The sequence below is a fragment of the Euprymna scolopes genome, chromosome 14, assembly GCF_053919585.1.
Source record: "Euprymna scolopes isolate OS-2025 chromosome 14, ASM5391958v1, whole genome shotgun sequence".
NCBI lineage: Eukaryota > Metazoa > Mollusca > Cephalopoda > Sepiida > Sepiolidae > Euprymna > Euprymna scolopes.
In genome coordinates, this window is record NC_136495.1 from 123,078,205 (window position 1) to 123,104,768 (window position 26,564).

General features: G+C 35.1%; 1 protein-coding gene across 1 annotated transcript in view; it reads right to left on the reverse strand.

Moving 5' to 3' along the window:
• The window catches only part of LOC145292796 (MAM and LDL-receptor class A domain-containing protein 1-like), a 497,041-nt gene that overhangs the window by 365,681 nt on the left and 104,796 nt on the right, over positions 1-26,564 (reverse strand). Inside the window, exons 26-33 of the mRNA XM_080138835.1 lie at positions 22,887-23,027; positions 19,737-19,999; positions 17,213-17,297; positions 16,718-16,795; positions 14,351-14,497; positions 11,182-11,438; positions 4,965-5,043; positions 1,870-2,010 (exon numbers count right to left, since the gene is read on the reverse strand). Coding sequence (XP_079994961.1) covers positions 1,870-2,010; positions 4,965-5,043; positions 11,182-11,438; positions 14,351-14,497; positions 16,718-16,795; positions 17,213-17,297; positions 19,737-19,999; positions 22,887-23,027 — 1,191 coding nt within the window. The remainder of the gene's footprint in view (positions 1-1,869; positions 2,011-4,964; positions 5,044-11,181; positions 11,439-14,350; positions 14,498-16,717; positions 16,796-17,212; positions 17,298-19,736; positions 20,000-22,886; positions 23,028-26,564) is intronic.

A 26,564-nucleotide genomic window follows, 5' to 3' on the forward strand; every position in this document is an offset into this window, starting at 1 on the left:
AAGTAAGGATATAACATTATCATTGTCTCAAAACCTTTTCCATGACTATATATATATATATATATATATATATATATATATATATATATATATATATATATATATATATATATACACGAGGGGCGTCCAATAAGTAATGCCCCTGACCCACCTCCAGTTGTCTGATCTAGCTGAAATTTTGCATGTGCAACGATTTATATATCTACGGGTTATATGGCAAATTACAGCTCTGAACTAATTGTGGTTTCTGTTTACAGGTCTTTCAACTGAGTCAGGTGTGAAATGGAGCCTGTTGAATGTCGAGCAGTGATCCGGTTTTTGTATTTGAAATGACGCACACCACAGGAGACTTTTGATGAAATGAAAAAAACTTATGGTGATAATGCCCCATCATATGACCTTGTAAAACGCTGGCACCGTGAATTCAAACATGGAAACAGCTCTCAGACCTAGTCGCCCCCCCCTTCTGTCATTGATGAGGCATCTGTCTGTCAAGTTGAGGCTACCATTTTGGAAGATCGGCACATTACTATTCGCCAAATAGCCGAAGATGTCAAGATTAGTACAGGGTCTGTGGAAACTATTATTCATGACCATTTGCATATGCATAAGGTATCTGCCAGATGGATTCCCAGGTTGATCACACCATTCCAGAAGCGATAACGCGTCGAGTGCTCGAGGATTAATTTGGAGATGTGCCAAGAAGATGAGTCAAAGTTTTCAAAAGACTGATTACACAGGATGTAACCTGAGTCCATCACTATGATCCAGAGACCAAAGCCCAGTCAATGCAGTGGAAGCACTTGGACTCACCACCTCCAAAGAAGGCAAGGGTGCAGCCCTCCGCTGGCAAGGTCATGCTCAGAGTCTTCTGGGACCAGGACGGAATAGTGATGACAGATTTCCTGGCAAAGGGTACCACAATTACAGGAGCCTATTATGCTTCATTTTTGAGGAAATTAAAGGAAGCTATCAAAATCAAGAGACGGGGCAAGATCAGCAAAGGTCGTGGTTGGAGGACCAAGCTTGGGTATTCTAGAAAAACGGTCTCCAGAACGGCATCAAACGATGGGAGAAATGCATAACTCTGGGTGGTTCCTATGTAGAGAAAGACTAATAACTGTGCCAAGTTTCGTTGCTCTACATATATATATATATATATATATATATATATATATATATATATATATATATATATATATATAAGCTACGTCTGGTGTTTGAGTACATCAATCAAGGGAGATAATAAACTAACACAGAAAATGAAAAGAAAAGCTGTCATAGTTTCAATAATGGTAAAACTCAGCGATTTGCAACTTGTACAATTTCTTAAAATCGCCCGATCCTGTATTTTTAAAACAAATAAATAAAATACATTATTTATTTAAAACACACTAGAATAAGATTCTCTACTGAACCGAAAATATTTTAATGTTTTGAAAGATTTTTTAAACGGTAAAATGCTAAAAAATAGTTTATACTCGAGAACTCGGTTACCAAAAATAATAAATAGTGGAAACCACCATTATTCTAAGAATAGAAACGGGTTGTTAGAAATTTTAAACTATAAAAAAATCGTTTCCGTGCGTAAAACTAACCCAGTTTACTAAATAATTTAATTTAATTTGTTTTATAAAACTTATATATTGTTTTATTTTCAGGTTTGACTTTATAATCGATAGCCACCACCTGGGGTATGAAACGCACATTTTCTAGCATTTTCATACAGGTATGAGGCTCTCAAATTTCAAACACATTGTTGAGAGTTGAGATCATCCGAATTTTCTACATGTTTTGAAATCATAGTTTGTTGATTTATATTTTTCTCGGAGATAATAATTGACTAAAATGTAATAAAACGTAACATACCCGCTAATGTTCGGTAGGTGTGGTCGGGTATATGCAGTTTACCTCTGTTTAATTCCCATTTCGAACGATTGTCCGACTCTAAAGTGAAGTTGCATATGTTTCTATCTTCAAAGTTGCAGAACATCTTATCATTCACAGCGACTGAAAAAACAAAAACAAAAAGCAACAATCGATAAATTAAGGTCTGACAAGAAGTGCTGAACTAAAATAGTACATTAAAGATTGTCACTTACGATGTGATTTTCTTATTTGTATTGAACTATGTAGCAAAATATTACTTTCTGAGTATTTATTTATACTTATGAATTTATCTTATTTGGGTCGGTTCTATATTTAAAATAAAATGGGCACTGTTTCCATAGAAATGTTAATAACCTCCTAGTTTCTACTTGCTATTAAATTTTCCATCCAGTTCTGCATTAAATATATTTCTCATTCCGTGGAATTTCCACAGGTCCTGCTAGTTTATGAAAATATGCATTGCGTATGATTTTACATAGTATATATATTTTTTGTAAAACTTCATTAATTAAAAAAAGTTAAAAGAACATTCTAAAATTAGTTAATGTTTATGAGTCGTGAGTCGAACGTGAGCTGCCCGGATTGTGAATCACGAAACCAATTCATTAGGTCACATAAATTGGTTTCGTGATTTTATGCCTATTGTCGGGGCCATTTTACCATATTTTTCCAAATTTTCAGTGTATATCTATTAGCATTTTGTATGATGCTGAACTCAAATTTAAATATTTTAAGGCCTTAGGGACTTTTAAGGCTAATGGGAGAGGGGGCGAATGATGCACTTGGTCATTTCTTTTTTTGCATGGTGCAGAACTCAAATTTACATATATTAAAGTCTAAAACTGCACGGTTTGTTCATTGTTCATTTTTCACCAGGATTTGACATCCCCTGGGGACATTTGGGGCTAAATGGGGGAGGGGGACATATGCTGAACTTAGTTATTTTTTATGCTTTGTTCACTGTGCACTCCCGGGGGACCAGGCATGCTTCATTTGTTTTTAATTGAACTTGACAATTCATTTCAATTACATTTTTTACTCGTGTAAAGGGGGTTTTGTTTGTTTTAAACATCATAATCATTATTACACACCACAGTGAATGACTGACAAATACTGCGATTGATCATAACAGATTAAAGCCAAATTAAAAATGATTAACTTAATTTTATAAGATTTGAATTCCAAATCGATATACATTGAAGCGGACCATAGGTAAACACTGGATTTTTTTAAAAAGCAATATTTACAAAGGCTCTGACTAATAAAAATAAACGCGTGGAAAACTGTTTTTTATATGCAAACTAGCAGGCGCCCGGCATTACCCGGTCGGAAAATACGCTTAAATATGATATTTTGATTAAAGCAGATTTCGTATTTATTATTATGTTATACTAGCATGGGTACCCGGCGTTGCCTGGGTTGACATGAAGTTTTGTTTTGAACACGCCTGCTATACTAATCATTTTCATCATGGGTAACGTGGGTACCCCCACAACAATTAAAAAAAAAATCAGATAAAAAAATGTAAATGTAATCGCCCCCCCCCCATAAGTACCTGATATTTCGGCAGAAGGGATCGCTAAGAAAACTCCCGCATTCGTCTCGTCTGAATGCGGATGCTTTTTTTGTATCCCTCAATAACGTTCATCCAGCCCTTAAGTTTACGGTAGACAAGGAAACGAATTCTACTCTTCCGTTTTTGGATGCTTTTGTGTCCAAGACATCCTCGTGTTTTCTTACTTCTGTTTATCGTAAACCAACTTTTACGGGTCTCTTTACGCGTTGGGTCTCTTTTTGCCTTACTAACCAAAAATATAATTTAAAACTCTAGCACATAGGTCCTTGATGATTTGTTCTGAAGTTAATTTGGATGACGAACTCAAATTAATCACTAAGACCCTTTGTAATAATGGTTACCCCTTGGATATTGTTGAAACTACTATCAATAAGAACATTTCTAATTTTCATAAACCCAAAGAACTTATAGCCAATAGATGTCCTGTGTACCTACGTCTACCTTGGCTAGGTAACTTTAACATCAGTGACCGATTTGCTAAGCAAATTTCTTTGTCTGTGCAACGGTGTTATTTTGCATCGAATCCGCGTGTTGTTTTTTCAACCAAGCCCATGTTGCCGTCCATTCGCAAAGATGTTCCCCCACCATAATAATTCTATTATTTATTTATTTAAATGTAGTTGCAGTGCGCTCTATTTTGGGCGAACATCGCAAAGATTAGATTTCTGTTTGAAACAACATGTACCATTAAAGATTCGTTATGCAAAATTTTCACCCTCGGATGTTCTGTGTAATACGTATGGTTCTGCGATTTGCGACCATCTTATAAATAACCATGCGTGTGGCACGAATTTCATTGCTGACAGTTTACGATCCTTAGTAAGTCGCACTCTCCCTATCATTTGAAAATTTTAGAGACTCTTTTTATTAATCTTTGAGACCTTCTCTTTGTAAGCAAAAAGAAAATCTTCTAGGACTTAATTTAGTCTCTATGTAATTTTTCCCCCGTTTATTTCTTTTTTTTCCTACCCCCGCCGTATTGATGACTTTTTTTGTTTGTTTTAAATCGTATTTTCCACGAATTAGCTTTGATAAGCGAGGAACGAAACCTGGTTAGCTAACCTTTATTTTCATTTTTTATTTTTTAAATTAATTATGCTTTTTGGTCTGTATTTAGCCAGTATATATATATATATATATATATATATATATATATATATATATATATATATATATATATAGTAATTTAAAAAATATATATGGCGATTAAGCTTAATCGCCATATATATTTTATAAATTACTAACTAGCTATACCTACGTATTGAGCACTTTTGAAGTGAATACTTCAAATTTACGCATAAATCTATACTTTCATGTATTAATTTTATGTCAGTAAATTAAGTAGTTATATATATATATATATATGAGAAAGAGAGAGAAACAGAGAGAGAGAGAGAGAGAGAGAGAGAGAGAGAGAGAGAGAGAGAGAGAGACAGAGGAGAAAAGAATGGGCGAGGAAAAAATTAATAAGTAAAAATAAATTCCGTACCTGACCTACAGTGTCCAGTAACTATTGATACATCGTCAACTGCAATTTCGCTTTTTGGCCTTGAACTTGAGAAGGCCTCTAGAATGACCTGCAATAATTAAAAGTGAATTATGAATGTTCTGATTATATTCGTTCGAGCAGTACCGCTTTAGAACTAATCCAATAGATATTAAATAATTTGGCACTTGGGCATTAGTGCAAAAGTACAACTTTGTTGGTTTTCAGTTGGGACATTTGGAGAGTGCATAGCAATAGCAGATAAGTACAATTTTAAGACAGAATCTGTCTTGCTGTTCAGATATTTTTTCTTACACATTTACTGAATTTAATAAATATAAGAAACTTGTAACACATAGTTTTATGTCCCTTCGCTAAATATTACAACGGAAAACCAAAAAAGTTCGCGCTAGTGCATAAGTGCCGATAATTTTATCTTTTAAGCTCTACACAAAACTGAACACTTTGAATTTATTTTTAGTAGATTTAAGAAATAGTTGATTCTATAAAAACTTCATAAAAAATTAATTTACTCTTTAATCCGATAAACAAGACCGAAATACTTATAATAACAAACAAATTTTTAATCGGCGAAAGTAATTTATCTTGCGTTATATTTCATAGCTAATAAAACACGAGAAAACTAATTACATTTAACAAATACTACACATCATTCTTGTCCGGGAAACATTTCTGAATTACGAGTAACGTTCCAAAAGTAATGTTTCCTATTATTTTTCCGTCCAAATAGATCAAATAGGATTCGAAATTGCATTTTTTCTGATGGTTGAACTTATGCATTCATGACCTGAAAGTTTCATATCTCTGTTGCAGATATTGACGGTGTGAGACTTTAAGACAGCAATCCCTGCCATGGACGTGGGTGTAAAGGGAGAGCTGCATTATCGAATTCCCGGGAAAAGTACATTTGAAATGTTGGTGACTACGTAGAAAAAAATTCTGGAGCACAAAATGTCGCTCTTTTTAATGGAACAACTCACGTCTTCGTAGCTCTTCAATTTTTTGACTTATACAAATAGGGGATTTATTTTTGGCAAAGCACGTTACAGACACCCATACACAGCTATTGTTCATTGCTGACAAACGTGCATTTAGAATTGTAGTAACTATGTAAAAAGATAAATTCCGAAGCACATACGTTCGCGCGTATTAATGGTCCCACTTCCGTTTTCGTAGATCTAGTTTTTAGTCGCGTGCAAGCGACTTTATAAGTCACTCCGTCGGTTGGTCGGTTTTTCGGTCGGTCGGTCTGTCAGTCTGTCCGTAACACTTTTGTGCTTGGCCTTTTTGGTTAAGATCAAAGGTATATTGTTAATAGATACTGTTCTTAGCTTTTTAAGCTTTTTTTTGTCCTTTTGGCCAAGATCAAAGTACTTTTTTTCCCAATACCCGATAAAAATCCACCCCAATCCTCACTAGGGATCTCCCCGCTTGTTTTCGGTGCCCCGAAAAACAGTAGGCGATCTAACTACTTAGATTAGCCCAGGGAGGGACCTTACTAACAACGCACTAGGCATTTTTATTTGATCATTTTTTTCTATGTTGTTTTCCCCACTCCCCAACACGAGAAGTATTCGTTACCAAATTAAGAACTTTTATTTTTCCAATGAATTGAACTATTTCACACACACACACACACACACACACACACACACACACACACACACACACACACACACACACACACACACTTATTTTAATTTAAAAAAATGCACAGACACACACAGAAATTGTAAATATATGTTTTTTGCTTAAACGCTGGGAATTCATTAGTTAGCTTCAGATTCCACAAAGTGAATGAGGTATTGTGGTAAATGTTGCCAGTCAAGAATAAGTCGCCAAAGATTCCAATTTTTACTTTAGTTACAAAGACCCTGTAACACTCGCCTCCCCAGATCTTACTCCTCACATTAAAAATCGGCCTTGTGCCTAATTTGCTCGGTGGGGGAGCAAATAAATACCCTTTTCTTGGTATTTTGGCCAAGATCAAAGTGTAGTATCTGTTCTTACTACATGCTGTACTTATGTTTGTAACTTTGTGATATAAAGTGGGGGATCACTTTTCTGTATTAATTTAATGTAAAATGATCACCCACTTAACAACCAGTCAGTCTCAAGGCTATTCAAGTTATTCTCCAGGTCATTCAAGTTGTTTTTGAAGGATTTCCAGTTATTTTTAAGCATTCGAGTCATTCTTAAGGTCATTCAATTTATCCTTAAGTTAATTAAAGTCATTCTAAGTCATTTACTTTTTATTTATTTCAGTCATTTCAGTCCATTTTTCGGTCATTTTAGTTTATCTTTAAGAATTTCATGTCAATCCTACATTCACGCATTCATTCATTACACAAGAGCACGCAACTAATGGCTATCGGCCTTGTTGAATTAAATAAACAGGAAACGTTACTTTCGAAACGTTACTTTTAAAACGTTACTTTTGAAACGGACCTCGTAGATTATGGACATGTTCAAATTGTACATTTTTGAATTATAGAGACACGTTGATAGATTTTTCAATAAGATGTTTTATTAGAGATACTGACTGTATAACACACAAAAAATCTTAATTAGATGATTTATGCAGGTAAACGATCCTCACTTTTTTAGGAGGTTGTGCATGATAAAAATATCGATCACGCAGTATTCGTTTGAGATAGCTAAATATGACGCGGTCAATCTATGCTTAAGGCATTGTCTTAACAGTTTGCTCGTACACTTTTTCAAACGCTCAGCTTGAGTTGATGTGTTGTATATGGTTTCAGCACTTTCCAAAGACAATCATTACAGAAGCCCTGATTGATTGATTGATTGTAATGAATGCATTCTTTCAACCCAGAAAAAATTTTTGTGGATGAAGTGATGTTAAAATTATACAGAGTAGCCAGAAATATTGTTTAAAAAATATTAACAATCGAGGAACAAGCAATATTGCAATGCAAAACACTTGCTATGGGCTTTCAAAAAAATTTAAAGAACAGTAAAACAAAATAAGAAAAATACTAAAACAGTAATAAAATAATTAATTCAATAATAGAAAAAAAAAAACCGTTGATGGGTGAAGTGAATTCAGTTTTATTAATAATGTTACACATCGCATACGTCTGTATTAACATCGTTTTCATAAGATAAAATGATGCGTCGTCAAGACTATTGTGATATTCTATTAGATTGACGAGAAAGTTTTTGCGGAATTTTTACTTTTGATTTCAAGTGATGTATTTTCAAATACATTTTCGTAACAATACCTTTACTTTATATATCATTTTAAAAAGCGTTTCCGCTCTATTTAATCGTTCAATTACAATCGTTTTTAGAATAATTATGTCTTCTTTTCAGAACGTTGAATAGAAGATAGACAAAAAGCAAATTCGCACAATGTTCTTATTTCAATCCAAGCTAGGCCAATAAGCTGCTGAAACAGCTTGTGATATTAACGATGCGTTTAGCCCAAGAATCACTATTTAACGCACAGTATAATGGTGGTTAAAGAAATTTCGTAGCGGCGACAAGCGTATTGAAGATGATGAGTGTAATGGTCAGTCATTTGATTTTAACCACAATCAATTAAGAGCTTTAGTCGAAGCTAATCCACGCACGACTGTTCAAAAACTTGCTTCTGAAGTAGACGTAACGTATACGACGATTTTCAACCACTTGAGAGAGATTGGAAATGCAAAAAACTTAATAAATGGGTGCCTCACGAATTGAACTACAACCAACAAATACGACGTTATGAAGTGTCATCTTCCCTTCTTTTACGCAACAAGTACGACCCGTTTCTCGACCGGGTTGTGAGTTGCAATATAAAGTGGGTTCTTTCCGACAATCGGCAACGCTCAGCTCAGTGGTTAGATGCCGACCAAGCTCCACGACACTTACCGAAGCCAGAATTTGCACCAAATAATAACTGTTTGGTTATCTGCAACACGTCTCATCCATTCAGTTTTTTTAATGCAGGCGAAGCCGTGCGGAGAAGTACTGTCAACAAATGGATGAAATGCTTCAGAAACTTCGACAACACCAAGCATTAGTCAACAGAAAAAGCTCAGTTTTCCTCCACGACAATATCCGACCACATATTGCTAACCCGACCATGCAAAAGTCGAACGAATTGGGTTACGAAACTGCCTCGTCCGCCATACTCTCCAAACCTCTCACCTACTGACTACCACTTTTTCAATATCTCGACAACTTTTTTTGCAAAAACCTAAGCAACATCAAAAACGCCTTCAACGACTTCATCGTCATAAGAATCTAAGATTTTTTATGTTACTGGCATGAATACACTTGTTTTGCGTTGATAAAAGTGTATTGATTCCGATGGTACTTATTTCGATCAATAAATCTTTGTTTGAGGCGAGATATGTTCATCTGAATTTTAAAGTAAAAAACCGAAAAAAACTTTCTTGTCGATAAATGAAACTGTATTTTATTGATTGCTACATTATTTTTACTATTCGCTAGAGTAGCAAGAATTTCGAATCACCATTTTAAGTAGTGCATGAAAATTTTCTGATCAACATATTTGATAAAGGTGAAAAGAAGTTCGTCTCACCCATTTTGATTAGGGTAACAAGAGTTGGGTTCATCCTATTTGTTAGGGGTAACAAGATTTTCGAATCCATATTTTTATTAAGGAGAAATCAAACTTTCGGATTTTTTTTCCGGTAGGGGTGACAAATATTTCGGGCCACGTTTTGTACCACCTCTTTTTGGTAGGTGTAACACGACTAATGTTATGTAGTTGTGGAACACAAGAAAAAGTTTATTTATTTATCTGTCGATCTAGTTTTCTATCTGTTTTTTGTCTATCTAGATGTATATCTATCTCGATCTATCTATCTCGATCTAGCTAGCAATCCATATGTATCTATCTACCTATCTATCTATCTCGATCTAGCTAGCTATCCATATCTATTATCTATCTATCTCGATCTAGCTAGCTATCCATATCTATCTATCTATCTATCTATCTATCTATCTATCTATCTATCTATTTATCTATCTCGATCTAGCTAGCCATCCATATCTATCTATCTATCTATCTATCTATCTATCTATCTATCTCGATCTAGCTAGCTATCCATATCTATTTTTTTATCTACCTCGATCTAGCTAGCTATCCATATCTATCTATCTATCTATCTATCTATCTATCTATCTATCTATCTATCTATCTATCTATCTATCTCGATCTAGCTATCCATATCTATATATATATATATATATCTATCTCGATCTAGCTAGCTATCCATATCTATATATCTATCTATCTATCTCGATCTAGCTAGCTATCCATATCTATCTATCTATCTATCTATCTATCTATCTATCTATCTATCTATCTATCTATCTATCTATCTATCTATCTATCTAGATAAACAAGAGATGGGATATGATGATGTTTTGATAAAAATTGTCAAAACATCGTTGAGCTATAAAATAGACAAGTTTCACCGAAAGCTCTAAAAATAGCGGACCGGAAGGACATGGTTGTGACCACGTGATCAGATTAGCTGGACATAGAGGCAAAATTTGAATTTAGATTTGGAACAGAGCGGTTGGGTTGACTCCACCCCCTTGGGAGGGAGATGGCGTGTCTCAAATTGAAGACCAAGAAAACCTGACGGGGCAAAAGAAACTCACTTTCCATTCATCTGCGTCGACACATGGAAAGTGGAATAAATCTAATATAAAACCAATAATCGTTTTTAGAGTAAACTGCATTTTGTCCAAGAGTTTTCATGCTTCCCTTCCAAGAACAGATGAAAGCCAGGTGGACCACAAGATCAACGATGTAGTTGAAAATAAAGTATGTCAAATACATGTAAGACACGCATATATCCGCATAAGAACACTCTGATCACGGAAAGAACTCACATAGGTCATAAATAGAATTTAGGTACAGATAGTGAAGATTCACTATAGACGTTAGTAACAATGACACGTACACAAACCCAACAACGTAACATACGTTTGATTCAGCACCAGTACAACATATGTTAATGATAAGTGACTTCAAAACACTATAGGTCTGCCGCTTTTTGTTGGATGAACAAGAATTTCACACCAACCTTTTTAATAGGAGCAAAATGACTTTCGAATTACCTGATGCGTCCTTTCTATATCGCTCTGTAATTTTTCCATTTAGAAAAAAAACAAACAAACAAACAAACAAACAAAACGTAGATTTAGATACTTCACTTACATTATAAGGTGATTTACTGTTGAACTGAATGTCTGCTCTGTGCCAGTTATTCGTTTTCGAACCGAAACGATGAAATATAGGATCAGGAAAAGCAGGCCCAGTGAAGATGTAGATATTGAAGGTGCTGATGTCGCTGCCGTACATATGATACCAAACCGTCAGACACTGTAGCCCATTCGGTTGCATGAGCGGACTTATCAACCGAGCTTTATCACCGTAGTGATGGCCACCACTCGGAATATATAGATAAAAACCAGCTAAATAAAAATAAATGTTCAAACAAATAATTATAACAAAACTGAAAAGAAAATTGAAAAGTATTGAAAAATAAATGACAAAAATGTCAATGTTTGTTTTCTTTAATTCGATTAAAATTGATGAAGAAAATCAATTAAATATGCTAATTTCCATCCAATATCCTGAGAAGGTGAAAAAAATCCCCCGTATTCCTTCCTTAAAATGGCTAAAACTTTTTTAGTAATCATAGAACTTGATGTCTGTCTGAAATTGGGACCATACGATTATTTCTAATTAATGACGTATCCTTTAACGCTCAATTCCGACTAATGTGCGATCTTATAACGTTAGATGGGGGGGGGGGGGTAGTGCAGTAACTTTATGTTATTAGTTTTCCGGAAAACGCCAAGTAATCTGAACATTTATTATTATTAATCGTTGTTGATGTTTCAAAACTAGAATGTTAGAAAATGTATCGAGATGAAAAACGCATTTGAAGATAAAATATTTATGTTAGAATTGTAACAAGAATGTTAACTTGATAGAATGGAATTATATTCTGGCAATTATGTTTTCACTGGAATTGGAATTTGGAATCAAAAGGCCAGTTTCAATGTGGGAATAATAGCAAATTGATTATATGAAAACTATCAGGTAATGATGTAATGAAATATAAATATAGTTTTAGATATAGACGTGGAGTTTAGTTGTTTGGAGAGGACAGCTGTCGGACATGGAATGAGATAATCTACTCGATACGAGTTGTGTGTGTGTGAGGTTGATGCGTAAAGAGTTAGACAACGGTGAAATTGCAACCCCGACAGAATAATTGAAGGAATAAAGAATAAAAGATTATGAAATCACCAATTTTTGTCCGGCGTTGTTAAGAAAAAAAAGAGATGATACGATGACAAAATGTTTATATAGCCCCCCCTCATACACAGGAATACAAATGAGGCGTTATATACACCCGAAAGTTTTTGTTATGCATACATAAAAGGCATTGCACAATATTTTATATATAAAAGATTTACAGACACTGAACTTCGGGCCAAGATCAAAGTGTAGTATCTGTTCCGGCAGATACTGCACTTAAGATAATTTGTACCAGTCAATGGAGGGGAAACCCTCTATACTGGGACAATTATTATTTTTGGTAACCAGAGTGACCCCTTTTAGGGGAGCTGGTTTTTACCTCACATTAAAAACGGCCTTGTGCCTAATTTGCTCAGTGGGGGAGCAAATAAACACCATCTGTTCTGCAGATGCTGCAAACAAAGTAATATGTGAGGGCAACGCATTGCTCTTGAAGCAGTCAGTTTTTGGTCAATGTCGGGGAAACCCTTCATACTAATTGTCACTACCAGTTCCCTCCCGGGGGAGCTGGTTCGCCTTCTTCCCTCTCTCCACATTAAAAAACGGCCTTGTGCCTAATTTGATCTCGTCGGGTGGGGGGGGGGGTGCGAATAAATACCTAAAAGATTTACAGACACCCCAATGCAACAGCATTTGTTCTGTTATGATGATTTAGCGCTCCCAGGTATTACCTCATTTTTTTAAGGGAAGGAAGTGTGGCATCTGTTCAGTTACCATGATACAATCTTCTCAGTTTTTGCCTCCACCTTTGAAGGATAGTGTATTCTAGATTAGTTTGTTGTAATACTATCCACCCAGGCATTGCCCTTTCTCTTATTAATGTACTATTGTACTCTCTTTTAAAGCTCGATTTACTGAGAGATGAGAGGGTAGGATGTGTTCGTACAATTTAGGACGAGAGCAGTCTAGTATATTCTGTTGTCATAATTAAAACTATGCATACATTACCTTCTTTTTGGAGAAAATAGCGTAGTAGCTTTGAAAGATCATGTAGTATAGATTCGTTCAACATGATTCCATCTTCCCAGGAATTAATTTAGAGGAGTTGTATGGTATATGATCATACAATTAAGAGGAATCGTAGTGTAGAATCTGTTCACTTATCAGAGTACCATCCTTCCATGTATTGCCGATTTCTTTAAAGGGCAGTTCATTCGTCATAATATATATGTTTGTTTGTCATAATATATATGTTCGTCAAGCGATCTGTTAGTAATATTAAAAACGTTGAAGTGAAATTTAAATTTAAAAACATTAAGTTAAAGCTAAAGTTAAAGTAAATTTGACTTTAATGTATTAAAAAAACAGATGTTTTTATGCAAATAATAACATTTAATTATGGACGCCTTAAATAAATGTCTTCATTAAACAAGATTATTTATCATCGCTTTACTAGCATAATCATATTTCATCAGTGCAAAAACTTTTGCCGATTTAAAAATTTCATCTTGGAGATTAAAAACTGCTTTTGAAAACCTTTATTCATAACCATAACGACATTTATTCGCTATAACTATATCTCAACTGTCAACGAGCTTATAAATGGCATGTAAAGTTCTTTTCGTTTAAATGTGAAATATGAATCTAATTCAATTTCAGTTTTCTCTTATGGTGTTAATGTAAACCATTTTAATAATAAGTAATCCTTGAAATATGTGATAATCTGATGGAGCTAGATTAGGTGAATATGCAGGATGGGGCATAAATTTTCAAGTTATTTTCCTAGGAGATATTTGGTCAGCAGGACTGTGTGAGAAAAAAACTTTATCATAATGGAAGATAACTCTCTTTCTGCTGAGTAAAGAAGGTCGTTTTCGGATCAAAATAAGTGGCCATATTGAATAAAAATCTGAATGATGATTTAATGATTTGAACGAAAAAGTTATTAATTAATCATGGTGATATTTTTAAGCAATGACAACGTGCATACAATAAATGACATTGATTTTAAATGTCGTTTCTATAAACCGGCAAAAAACTTTTTTACCGACGTCATAATACATAAAAAAATAAGAGTATTTTATTTCAATATTCTTTTGACATTATGTTAACTTACTTCCATTTGAATTGTGGTCGCTGTTAGGTCCTGTTCCAGACACGAACGTGGGGCCATTATTCTCACGCCAATCGAAATTGTCCGTTGTATCTTGTTCCCAACCACACATTCCAGTGTCAAACGTACAATTGAGACCTTTTCCAGTTACTATAAAAAATCAATAATAATTTTTTTTTTTAATTAACGTGGGAAAGAGATTATACCTTAAAAATTACGTTTATTTGAATTTTTCGAACTCCTATTCTAACCTTGAATTTTATATGCACAACGTTTCGGTTGATGTAAATTTTGACCTTCTTCATGACCAATGGCGTAGCGGATAGAATAATTAGTAAAATTCAGTGGTAAACAGTTAGATTCCTGAGGAGTGAAAATTCAGTGCGTGCGACCTAAAAATACAATTGTTAATGGCAGGACCTACCCGATCATGGCTGACGGAACAAGAACATGCTACTCCATGGAATAAATAAAGGATTCCCTGCTGGTTCTCGTGCTGATTTCAGAGTTCGACAGAAAGAGTCCCAAAATTCGACAAAAAAGATTCCCGTGTTCGACAAAAAAAGATTCCCGTGTTCGACAAAAAAAAAAAAGATTTCCATGTTCGACAAAAAAGATTCCCGAGTTCGACAAAAACATTCCTGCGTTTGGCTGATAAATCCCCGAATTCTGCAAGATACACGGAGGTTACATCGACCGAAACTTGCAAAAAGAAAAAAAAAAGAAAAAAAAAACTCAAGATGAGAACAGTAGTCCGAAAAATCCAAATAAGACAAATAATCAATTCTCATCTAAAAAATTCAGAACTGTAAGTAAAAATGATGTTCTTACAATACTTTACTTGAACTTTGTGCAAACAATTATCAGCCGCGTTTTTTTTTGTGGATAGAAATTAATTATATTTTTTCTATGAACAAGGAAGATCTGTTTATATTTAATATCCCTTTTTAAAGTCATAGCCACAATATATTTCCTTTCACACAGTAGATATTTGTTTCTACAAAGATCGTAAAAAATATTTGAAGAACGTCATTTATATGAATCGCCGTAATTTTGTCGGAAAATGTTACTTCCGAATGTGGTAATCAATTTAATGTAAATAGATTGATATTTTAAGCTGGACTGGTCAGCAATAGTCACTCCTGTACTAATCAAGCGGTGTACGTTGTGTACACTGCAAATATCCGTAGTTTGCCCCTGAATATGATATCCATTGTAGTGTCTTTTCATGTATAGACACTTGTGATTGGAAGAAATGAGTCAATGAGCGAAAAAATGTATTTCTTTATTAATCCAAATGTCAGAAATAACAGTAGCACAATAAATAAATAAAATAAACAACCAAACTACGTAATTTAAACACAAACTACGATGAACCTGTCATGCAACCAAGTTAAAAAAGGCTAACATTTCACACAATCCGATGACCTTTTATGTAGGAACTGTGGTCGAGAGGTTAACAGCACGGACTGACAACCTGGGTACTTCAGGTTCAAGTCCAGTTCATTCCATAAAATCACCTTCACTTAAGATTTTCGCAAACTTCACGCGGTCTATTAGTAAGTGTCGATGTTTTCTAGAAAGAATTCTGACTAGAAAAATATAAGAGAAAACAAAGCGAACAATAGAATGATTTATAGCTGCCGAGGTTAAACACCTATAAGAGAACAGCTCGATATAAACAAGTGAGGTCCTGTATCTGACCTTAAACTGTATCCAGTAGTGAGGCTCTAGCTTGCAGGTTTGAGGAGTGTGGGTCCACTCTTTAATTACCATTGCTCCCAGATCCATTCTGACCCGGAGTGGTAGTATCTGTTAGGGTCCCAACTATGGGTTAAATAGAAACCGACTTGAAAACAACAAATATATTCTATTAAAACATCTCTTCAAAATCTTTGGATTCGGCATTAAATAACCCGAAAAGGGTTGATATGCCGTAAGACAAAAACAGCCAACCAACCAACTAAACAAGCTAGGCGGAAGAGAAGCGAGTCAGTCAAAAAGCGACAGTAGCCACGAGTTGTCGCTGAAATTCACGCACCTTTTGCTCTCCTTGCTCCTGTCTACAGACTGAAGCTCGCAACGCGAAGCAAGAAATAAAATAATATATTATATTTTTCTAACAAACAATTTTGTCGTTGCGAGTCCCTTTTTTCTTAGCTTAGGAGAAACTACTATTTGTTCCACCTGGCTACACTACATAATACATCAGTAGAAATATGTATCTTTATACCAATGAATGCTGAAGTAACCGTTTTGCAAGTATCTTTGGAGATTATAGGGATGTTTAAGAGACAGAACAATGTGAATGTGAATATATGCGAATGCTTGGAACCCGCAACAAGTTAATATAATTTTAATTAAACTTACCATGTGATGATGGTGTTGTTCCTGTTATTGACGGTAAGGTTTGCTTTCCAATCCGAGGCAAGGCTAAATCGGGTTTTACTGAAATTTAAATAAATAAAATCAATAAAAATTAAATAATCTATTTATTGTATCACGTTTCTACAAACATACGCACACGCACACACACACACACACTTATATATATATATATATATATATATATATATATATATATATATATATATATATAACTAAATAAAATTATATAAAATTGTAAGGAGTCGACGCGGATCGATCAATGTTTCAACATTTCTATGTCTCGTCAGGACTCAAAAATTAATGAAATTAGAAATTCCACTCAAATTTAAAGTATACATTTTTGGGGATTAGTTTTTGATACTCACCGCTGATAAATTTCCGATTTTTAAACCATCGAGTAGAAGTTTTCTTTTTGATCTCAGTCTCTCTTCCAAATAATATTTCTTTTTTGGGTAATGATGGAGAAGGAGTACTTACGTGAACACGAGAATTCTGTAAATAGGATGTCGTCGATGGCAATGTCTCCTCTATGATCAGTTCCTCGGACAGCCTCAAAGATTATCTGAATAAAAAAAAAACAAAAAAAAGGCCGATAGCCATTAGTCGCGTGCTCTCGTGTAATGAATGAATGCGTGGATGTAGGATTGACATGAAATTCTAAAAGATAAACTGAAATGACCGAAAAATAGGCTGAAATGACTTAAATAAATAAAAAAGTAAATGACTTAGAATGACTTTAATGGACTTAAGGATGAATTGAATGACCTTAAGGATGACTTGAATGCTTACAAATAACTGAAATCCTTCAAAACCAACTTGAATGCTCTGGAGAATGATTGGTTGTAAAGAGGGTGATCATTTTACATTAAAGTAATACAGAAAAGTGACCCCCCACTTTATATCACAAAGGTACAAACATAAGTACAGCATGTAGTAAGAACAGATACTACACTTTGATCTTGTTGATCTTGGCCAAAAGGACAAGAAAAGCTTAAAAAGCTAAGAACAGCATCTATTAACAACAGACCTTTAATCTTAACCAAAAAGGCCAAGCACAAAAGTGTTACGGACAGACCGACCGACCGACCGACCGACTGACGGAGTGACTTATAGAGTCGCTTGCACGCGACTAAAAATTTAAGTTCAGCATATATTGCTTCGCCGATAGAAGGAAAGGTCGGAACACTGGATTTATTACGGAAGAGGCCGTTGTCGAACCACGCTGGGACTGTTGTGTCAATTTCATTAAAATGTATTTTCACCAACAAATAGATGGACTAATAAGGTTTTCCGAAAATAATTCGTGTTTATTTCTTTATGAAATAAATACCACCTTTATATTTTGTTAATCACACGACTCCAGTTTTCTTTAATTTTATTGTTCAATTCGTTTAAAATTTTAACATATTGATAGCTATTTTTACCGCAGCTCCAAATCGTATCAAGTTTCAAGAATGTAGATCAAAAGTTGACAGAGTAGTCTGTTAGAGAATCTTCATCACACAGACAGACAAACAAACAATGGTACCTTTATATGTATTTATAATTTATAATTATTGTTGTTCCTTTTAAGTAATAAAAACAAAACTTTAAAAAAATTCTTTTGAGCACTGTCTGAGGAAATTTTTAAAAAGTCGATCAGCTAGGCTTATGTGCGAGATCGTAACTTCCTGTTACTTTATCGCTTTAAGATCATCTGTATTAAACGTTAAGGTTCATTAATGTTAGCATTTTCTTTAATTCCGTTACGATGAATGGTGGCTCCGGGGTATGTTTCTTGCTAATGGAGCCAAAGATGGTTTCGTTGCTAGATTCGAATCCTTCGACCAACGTTGATCATAATCTCTGACACTTATGATCGCGTAAGTATAAAACACTAATGTTTGTAATTATATAGATAATTATTTAAAATTATAGATAGATATGTATATAAAAATATATAAACATACTTAAGTATACGTGAATTATTTACCATCAGTATTGTCTTTTTAGGGATACGGATAATGTTAACTTATGTACAGTAGGCGTATTTATGATTGAACCTTTAACACAAAGAATATTATCCCTTAGAATTAACTTAGCACTTTTATACATTGCGCGATGGCTGCGTTGCAGGCTATATTAAGAGTACAATTACAATTTACTTAAGACTGGTACCCAGTCATGTTTGACAGAACGAGAAGAAATCTACCACACGTGGATTAAATAAAATGGTTTCGTTAGGAATTACGTATAGATCTTGCTGCTCTATAATGGAGTACTGTTGTCACACCTCGGCAGGAACTGCTCGGCGAGCCCTATCCAGCCTTGATAAAGTTCAAAACCGACTTCGAAACCTAGTAGATGATGCTCTTTTCTCTTCCCTGCAAACTCCTTCCCTCAGAAGAGACGTTGCAAGCCTTTTTCTGATCTATCATTATTTTCATGACAATTGATAGATTGGACTCCAATCTATGACCCCCCCCCCTTGCAAAACGTCCACTAAAACACGTGAGTAGATACATCCTCTATAAACAGTTTGTCGCACTCTATATCTTTGCCTAAATCTAAACGCAGATCTCATGAACAAAGCTTCTTTCTCAGAATTGCCCGCCTGTGGAACACTGTTCTGTTGTCCTGCTTTCCGATTGAATACAACATCTTAGCCTTCGATAATAAATGGATAAATAATCAAATTCTACCCAATTTACACCAATTCTTTAAATTAAAACGAATTTTTAAAAAAATTCAATATACTTCGTAAATGATTCATAAATAAGTATCTTATCGATTACTACACTAGAACCTTACATTCATTAACCCTTATCCTCGAGTGGCCTTCGGGGCTTGATAAGTGGTGACTCTCAAGTAAAAAAATAAAGAGTTCGACAAGACACACTTGAAAAAGTTATGGAGGTTACATCGACCGTACCATTCTAAGAATAACATATAGGGTGTTGTGCAAATAATTCCAATTATGAACTCTTCATCTAAAAAAAATGTTCTGAAAAACAATATTTACCTTATATTTCGTTGGGGATTTGATTGGTGCCTGTGCGAATAGCCATCCATTTCCCTGATCCTGATGCAGTTCCCAGAGTGTATTATTACCGCTATATCGGAAGGCGATATAAACCCTTAAAGTTCCGACACCCGCTCCGTTCATACTGTACCAGAAAGTTAAACATCGACTTTCTCCAACAACTGGCGGGAACTCCTGACTAACATACCAAGCTTTTTGACCTGGCTTCCGCGGAAAGGAAGACTCGATGTACAAGTAGAAACCTTTTGAAATAATAAAAATAAAGCGATTTGAATATCTTATAATAGAATCCGTATCGATTACGATCGAATAAATTGTATATCGAAAAAAAGGTGCAAGTCTTTTCCTACCTTAGCGTTATTTCTTTGAAAGGTGTTCAACTCAATCCCATCATGTATCTACCCTCGCCTATAAAGCATTCTCAGCAAATACACGTCTAGCTACAACTGTAGTAGACCAAGGACGCGCATATGGCACCAGCAGCAGCAGCTCTATGCAAATGACCGAGCCGTGTGCAAGGTGACGACACAGCGAGGAAGAATAAAAGAAATAGAAAAAAAGGCAGAGATAGACGTGTTACACACGTTCGCTGAGAGCTAGAGTGAAGGACGTGTCCTAAACATGACCAAACAAGGACAAGGTATAACGTGTTCGACACGGCAGAGTTTTGTTAAAGATATTAGAGTACGAGAAGACTTTTGAACAAAATACAAGGTGTTACGGTAGAAGTACCTGTAAATAAATATCTGTTGCTTCATCTAAAAAATATGGAGTCGAGTTTTTTCTTGTTTTTGTTTCCTTGCGACTGTCTGCATACAACATGTGGGTTCCAAGTGTTGTCATGTAACGACTATGTTACAGACACACTGTAAAAATATTTATGTCTTTTTATATGTGCATGGAGCTAAATGGGGCATCCACTAGGAGAGTTCCTTTTCGAGAACTAAATGCCTTTGGCATAGATGGGGATTCAGCTCGTTTACACACATACACACACATGTGTATCTTATTAAAATTCTGTGACTAATTCTCACCTCTCATTACACATGTGTGCTTCTCACCTGTATGTGGTTCACACACTATTTTCGTATTTGCTATGAATCGATTATTGATTAAAATTAAAAAAAATAATTAGAACAGCATAAAGTAGTAAAACACTTTCATGAGCAAAGTTTATTTTCTAGAACTATCTGTCTGTGAAACTCAATGCCACGAACTTGCTTCCCTTCTAACTACAACATGATCGTTTTCAAGTAGAATGCTAACAAATTCTTGTTGAGCCGTTCTCTTAAATAATCAAATTCTATCCATTTTCATCTATCATCTCCAACCCTCTAGGTCTTAACGTACAACTGAAAAACTCATTAACACTTAATCTCGAGTGGATTTAGGCCTTGCTAAGCGGTGAGTCATTAGTACAAGATAGTGTGTTTAACTTCTATTGAGTTTCTTGTATATTAATCCTGTATGACCTGGTTGAACTAATTCGTTCAGTCGTAAATAGATGAATATAACGGCATAAATATAGTGAAAATTACTTCAAAAACGCCTTGTATGTATTAGTTCAGTATCTAGATTGATGCCAGATATCTTCAGTTTGCAACTGTCTATTTCTTACAGTCAGTATGCCGCCATCTGTCTCAGAAAGTGGAAGATTTCATTTGCTGTCATAAACACACCCTTTCCAAGCACTATAGATAATAATTAAGGCAAGTTTGTGAAATGCAAACATTTTCAGTGGTAGTTTATCTATTGTACTTTATAATTTTCCAGTTTGGAGATAATCATAGTATCATTACCGTTTAAAGTAACTTAAATAAACAATAAATATTTTATAATCATCTACATCATAATTAAGGTCATGAAGGGTTACCTGATGAATATATAAACTCACTGCTTGCTTCCAAAATGGCCACTGATGTTCATAGTGATATAACGAGGTTTCATTCTGTGTGATAAATATTTTTTGAAAAACCTTGACTAATCTTCTTCATATATTTCAAAATCTAGCCTCGAGCACTCGACACGGTCTCGCTTCTGGAAAGGTGTCAGCAACCTGGGAATCCCTGACGGAGACCTTATACATATGCGATCAATCATGAATAGAGCTATGCCAACAGCATATTCTTTTCATTGTTTTGACTCTCGAGTGTATATCTGTTGATATCTTATATGCTTTTATATAGAGTGATGTGGTTCTCGGTTGATTAACTGCGTCTAACTGTGTCGGATATATACTCGAGAGTCAAAACAATGAAAAGAATATGCTGTGGTCATAGCCCTAGTCATGAATTATAATTTTCACAGACCTCGTCTTAATCTTGAGTTCTTGCACTTTTTTTTCCATTAGTCACACGTTGATCTTCCAAAATATCTGCTTGAACTTGACTGACACATGTCTAATCAATAGCAGAAGGGGGCAATAAGGTGTGGGAGCTGGTTCCACAGACTTCCGGGCATGTTTTAATTAACGATTCAAGCATTTTACAAAATCATATGATGAAACATTATTACCATACGTTACTTTTATTTCCAAAAAATTCTTCTGTGCCCTCTTTTCTAATACAAAATCCGGATCATTACGCGACACTCAACAAAAGGCTTCGTGTGTATTTGTGTTTTCGTAATTAAAATCAATACATAAGTACACAACGACTATTATTAAAAGAATACTTTATAGAAAATATTGTCATATTTTTTATACGTATAATAGAAGGATATGATTAAAAAAGATTAAATGTTTTACTTACAGACACTAGCGATAGAAACTGACCAATCAAATGGATCCACGTTCTGCTAGCAACCATTCCGAATCGAGAATTACTTCGTAAATATATTGAATCTTTTAGCATTCCCGCACATAATTTTTTCGTGTGGACGCGAGAAAGATTTTTGCTTATTGCCTTAAAAATTTTAAAATCCAAGACTTATACAGGACAGCTACCCACCGAAAACTCTTTATCTCCAGGACGTATACAGATTAGCTACCTATCGGAAACTCTTCTGAAATTAAACGTGGCTTTCAATTCAAAAGTGAATTGTTATGAATTATTAGGTTATCTTATTATTTGCTATATCTTAAGCTTTAAAATGTATTCTTAGGAAAGAGTGCCAACGTTTTTTTTCTACCTTGGGACGTTTGTTTCGTGTGATCAGTCAATGGACCGGTCTCTACGCTTGAAGTTTTTCCGGATCCAACCATCCAATCGAAATCGTCTCCCATATTCACATTCATCCATGTGCAACGGCCATAATCAAAATCACAGTCACCTGGAAAGAAAGAAATCAGAAAACAATTGTTTATTAACGCATACATTCATAGCGATAAGCATGCTACAACGTCTGGATTTATTCTCGTATTCGCATTTGTTTTCCCAAAGACTTTTTGAATAATGTACTTATGGAAGAGCCCACGTGAAGGCTGTCAACATTTATAAGTTAAAGTGGTGCTACAGAACGAACGGAACTGGAACACGGCATACCTATGAAGACAGCCCCTTCAAAACAGAGCGCGGACGCACCTATGGCAGCTGTATGTAACTGACGGAGCCGTGTGCGAAAAGACGTCAGGGCAAGGAAAAAGGAAAAAAGCAATCTAAAAAGAAGAACGTGTGCACAGACTGATGATCACATTAAAAAAGGGCAGAGGTAGACGTATTACACATATAGACCGAAAGCGACAGGTTTAAACAAAAGACAGGGCGTTATTCTGGAAGTACCTGGAAATAAATGTCTGTTGTTTCAACAGAAAAAAATATGAGTCGAGTTATTCTTTATCTTTATTACGTTGTAAGTACGTTTACATATTGACACGTGTGTAAAAGTTTGTATTGTTCCACCTTTTGCTATTTTAGTTGCCCCATTGCTAGACGGTTAAGCACACAGGGTCAAGTGTGAGTTCGTCGAAAATGTTTATGTTGAACGAACTAAGATTCAAACTTAGCACACCCAGGTTTTACTCTGTGTCATTAACAACTTAGTCACTGTCGCTTCACCTATCATTAGTCAGTTTATCCCCGTTATATCCCAGTTGTTTATTAATTCGATGTAGCAAGTTTTAGCCTTTAAAGACACAAAGAAAAAAAAGTATCGTCTAACATCGCTGAAAAAGAAATAACGAGGATTCAATGCGAATTTTTTATCGAATTGCTTAAGCACAAAAGTGTTATATTGTGGGATTGTTTTTTTTACACGATAGTCACCACTTATCAAGGCCCGGAAGCCACTCAGGGATAAGGGTTATTGTACGTTAGTGTGGAGAATTAATGAAGTGTTTATTTAAGAGGGCGGTTCATTAGGAATTTGTTTACGTTGGACTTGAAGAAATCAAAGTTGTAGTCCAGAGGGAAGCAGGCAGACGGAACAAAGTTCCACAGGCGTGCAGTTCTAAGAAAGAAGCTTTGTTCATGGAATCCACGTTTTAATTTAGGCAGAGATAAAGAGTGGATTCAGCTAGACGGGTGTTTTTCGTGAAAGATTGGCGAGAGGGGACCAGAGATTGGAGTTCAGATGAGCACCTGCCATGGAAATAACGATAATACAAGGATAGGCTCACAACGTCTCTTCTGTGGGAGAGAGGTTGCAGGGTAGAGAAAAGGGCATCCCCCACTAAGCCACGAAGTCTATTTTGTACTCTGTCAAGGCAGGATAGGCTGTTTTTAGCAGCTACTGCCCAGATATGGCAGCAGTATTCCATCCTTGGACGTACTTGGCTTTTATATAGATAGAGAATTGCATCAATAGTGAGATATCTTCTGGAGCGGTAGAATGATCCCAACATCTTTCCAGCGACCTTGGCAACAGACTTGATGTACGTTCCATTTCAGATCAGGAGTAAAGGACAAACCCAGAAACTTGTCAAAACATGGGGCTTCTCCTAGACGAGAGCCATCCATTTCAATTGATGCCAGATGGGGATCAGAGCGTTGATGATGTAAAGATAGGACTTTGGTTTTATATGCATTAAAGGTAACCAGCCACGTCTTCCCCCACTGAACCACTCGCTCGAGATCAGAGGAGAGAGAATCAGAGAGAACTTTGTCATTTACAGCCTTTGATGTGTTGCCGTAGATGGTCGTGTCATCAGCATAGATGTCAACGAATGATTTAAGTATGTGTTTAGAGAGGTCATTGATGTAGATCAGGAAGAGAGTTGGGCCCAGGATTGACCCTTGAGGGACTACAGCATTAATACTGCAGGCCTCTGATTTTTGTCCATCGACCACTACTCTTATGAGCCTATCGGAGAGAAATGATTTAATGATTGAGAAAACATTTCCAGTTATACCGTAGCTGGAAATCTTGTGAAGTAGGCCCTTATGCCATACCTTGTCGAAGGCCTTTTATATGTCAAGGAGAAAGGAAGCCTTTGTCAAGAGATTCACTAGTCCTGTGAGATATAACCGAGTTCGACAAAATACACCTGAAGAAGGTCGGAGTTTACATCGACCGAAACATTGTGAAAATCACACTCAAGATGAGAACAGTAGTCAGAAGATCTCTTTCTTTGTTAACAGGTCAATTCCATTGTTTAGATAAAATTGAATTCCTAAATATATTTATTACATAACTATCTTTGTAATATTTTATTGTTCATAAATCTAAATCTCAGGTGAAATTCTTCCTTTACATTTTAACAAATATTTTAGCTAAATATTCCTATCTTTCAAAACATTCTCTTCGCATATCTTTTCTACATAACAGTTAACAGATCAATAATAATAATAATAATAATAATAATAATAATAATAATAATAATAATAATAATAATAATCGTCGAGACCTTTGCATTGCCCTCTATAACATAACACAGATATTACGCTGTGATCATAGCCAAAAGGCCCAACATAATAAAGGGATTTTATGAGTGTTCTCGTTTAACCGATCCAGTAATTTATTAGATTTTTATGTTAACTGTGTCTTATAATATAGAATGAATAGTTTAAACGTGTGATTTGTTGAAATTATATAGTTTTAATTAAAATCTAAACACATCATTATACATTGTTTATAAATGTCTGTCTTTTACATATATTAATAATAGCTGTAATTGCTAGCTCTCTATTGCTTTGAAAAGGTAGCTACTTGAAACAAACCGTTTAAATAGTAAACATTTCATTTACAAGTTCTTATGAATGCAAGAAACAAACTTTGATGTTTTTTCATATAATGTATATATCTATAAAAATGAACGTGTCTGTGTGTCTGTGTGTCTGTCAATTTTTAGTCTACAGACTCGAAATTTGAAATACAGGGTACTGAGATTTCGGAAAATCGATGTGATCGGTTTTCGGCCAGAAATTACTTTGTTAAGGGGTCAAAGTTCAATGATTTGACCTTTGAGACCTCTACCAAACTCCTCCGACAATTTTGGGTCTAAACACTTGAAATTTTAGATATAGGTTCCTTGGACATGGATCTAACTTACTAACTTGATTTGAACCCAAAACAAATGTTGAGGAGTCATAATAGGGGTCAAAGTTAAAAAAAAATTGACCGTTTATTTTTGCTCAGCATACACTGCCAAACACCCGGGCAACGCCGGGCACCCATGTTAGTTAGATAAATATTAACATCTTGATAATTTTGAGAAATTTCTTTATTTTTTAATAAAACTAAATATTATAAAAATACAAATTTGGCGTCGATAGATAAATAGAGGGAATGAGAAAGAGTGTAAGAAAGAGAGAAAGAGAGAAAGAGAGAAATAGAGAGAGACACGGTGAAGTTGAAGGAGATGGAGAGAGAATGCCATTCCCCCTTTTTTATTGTTTTAAAAAACCTCACAGAAAGAGAGTGGAAGAGAGA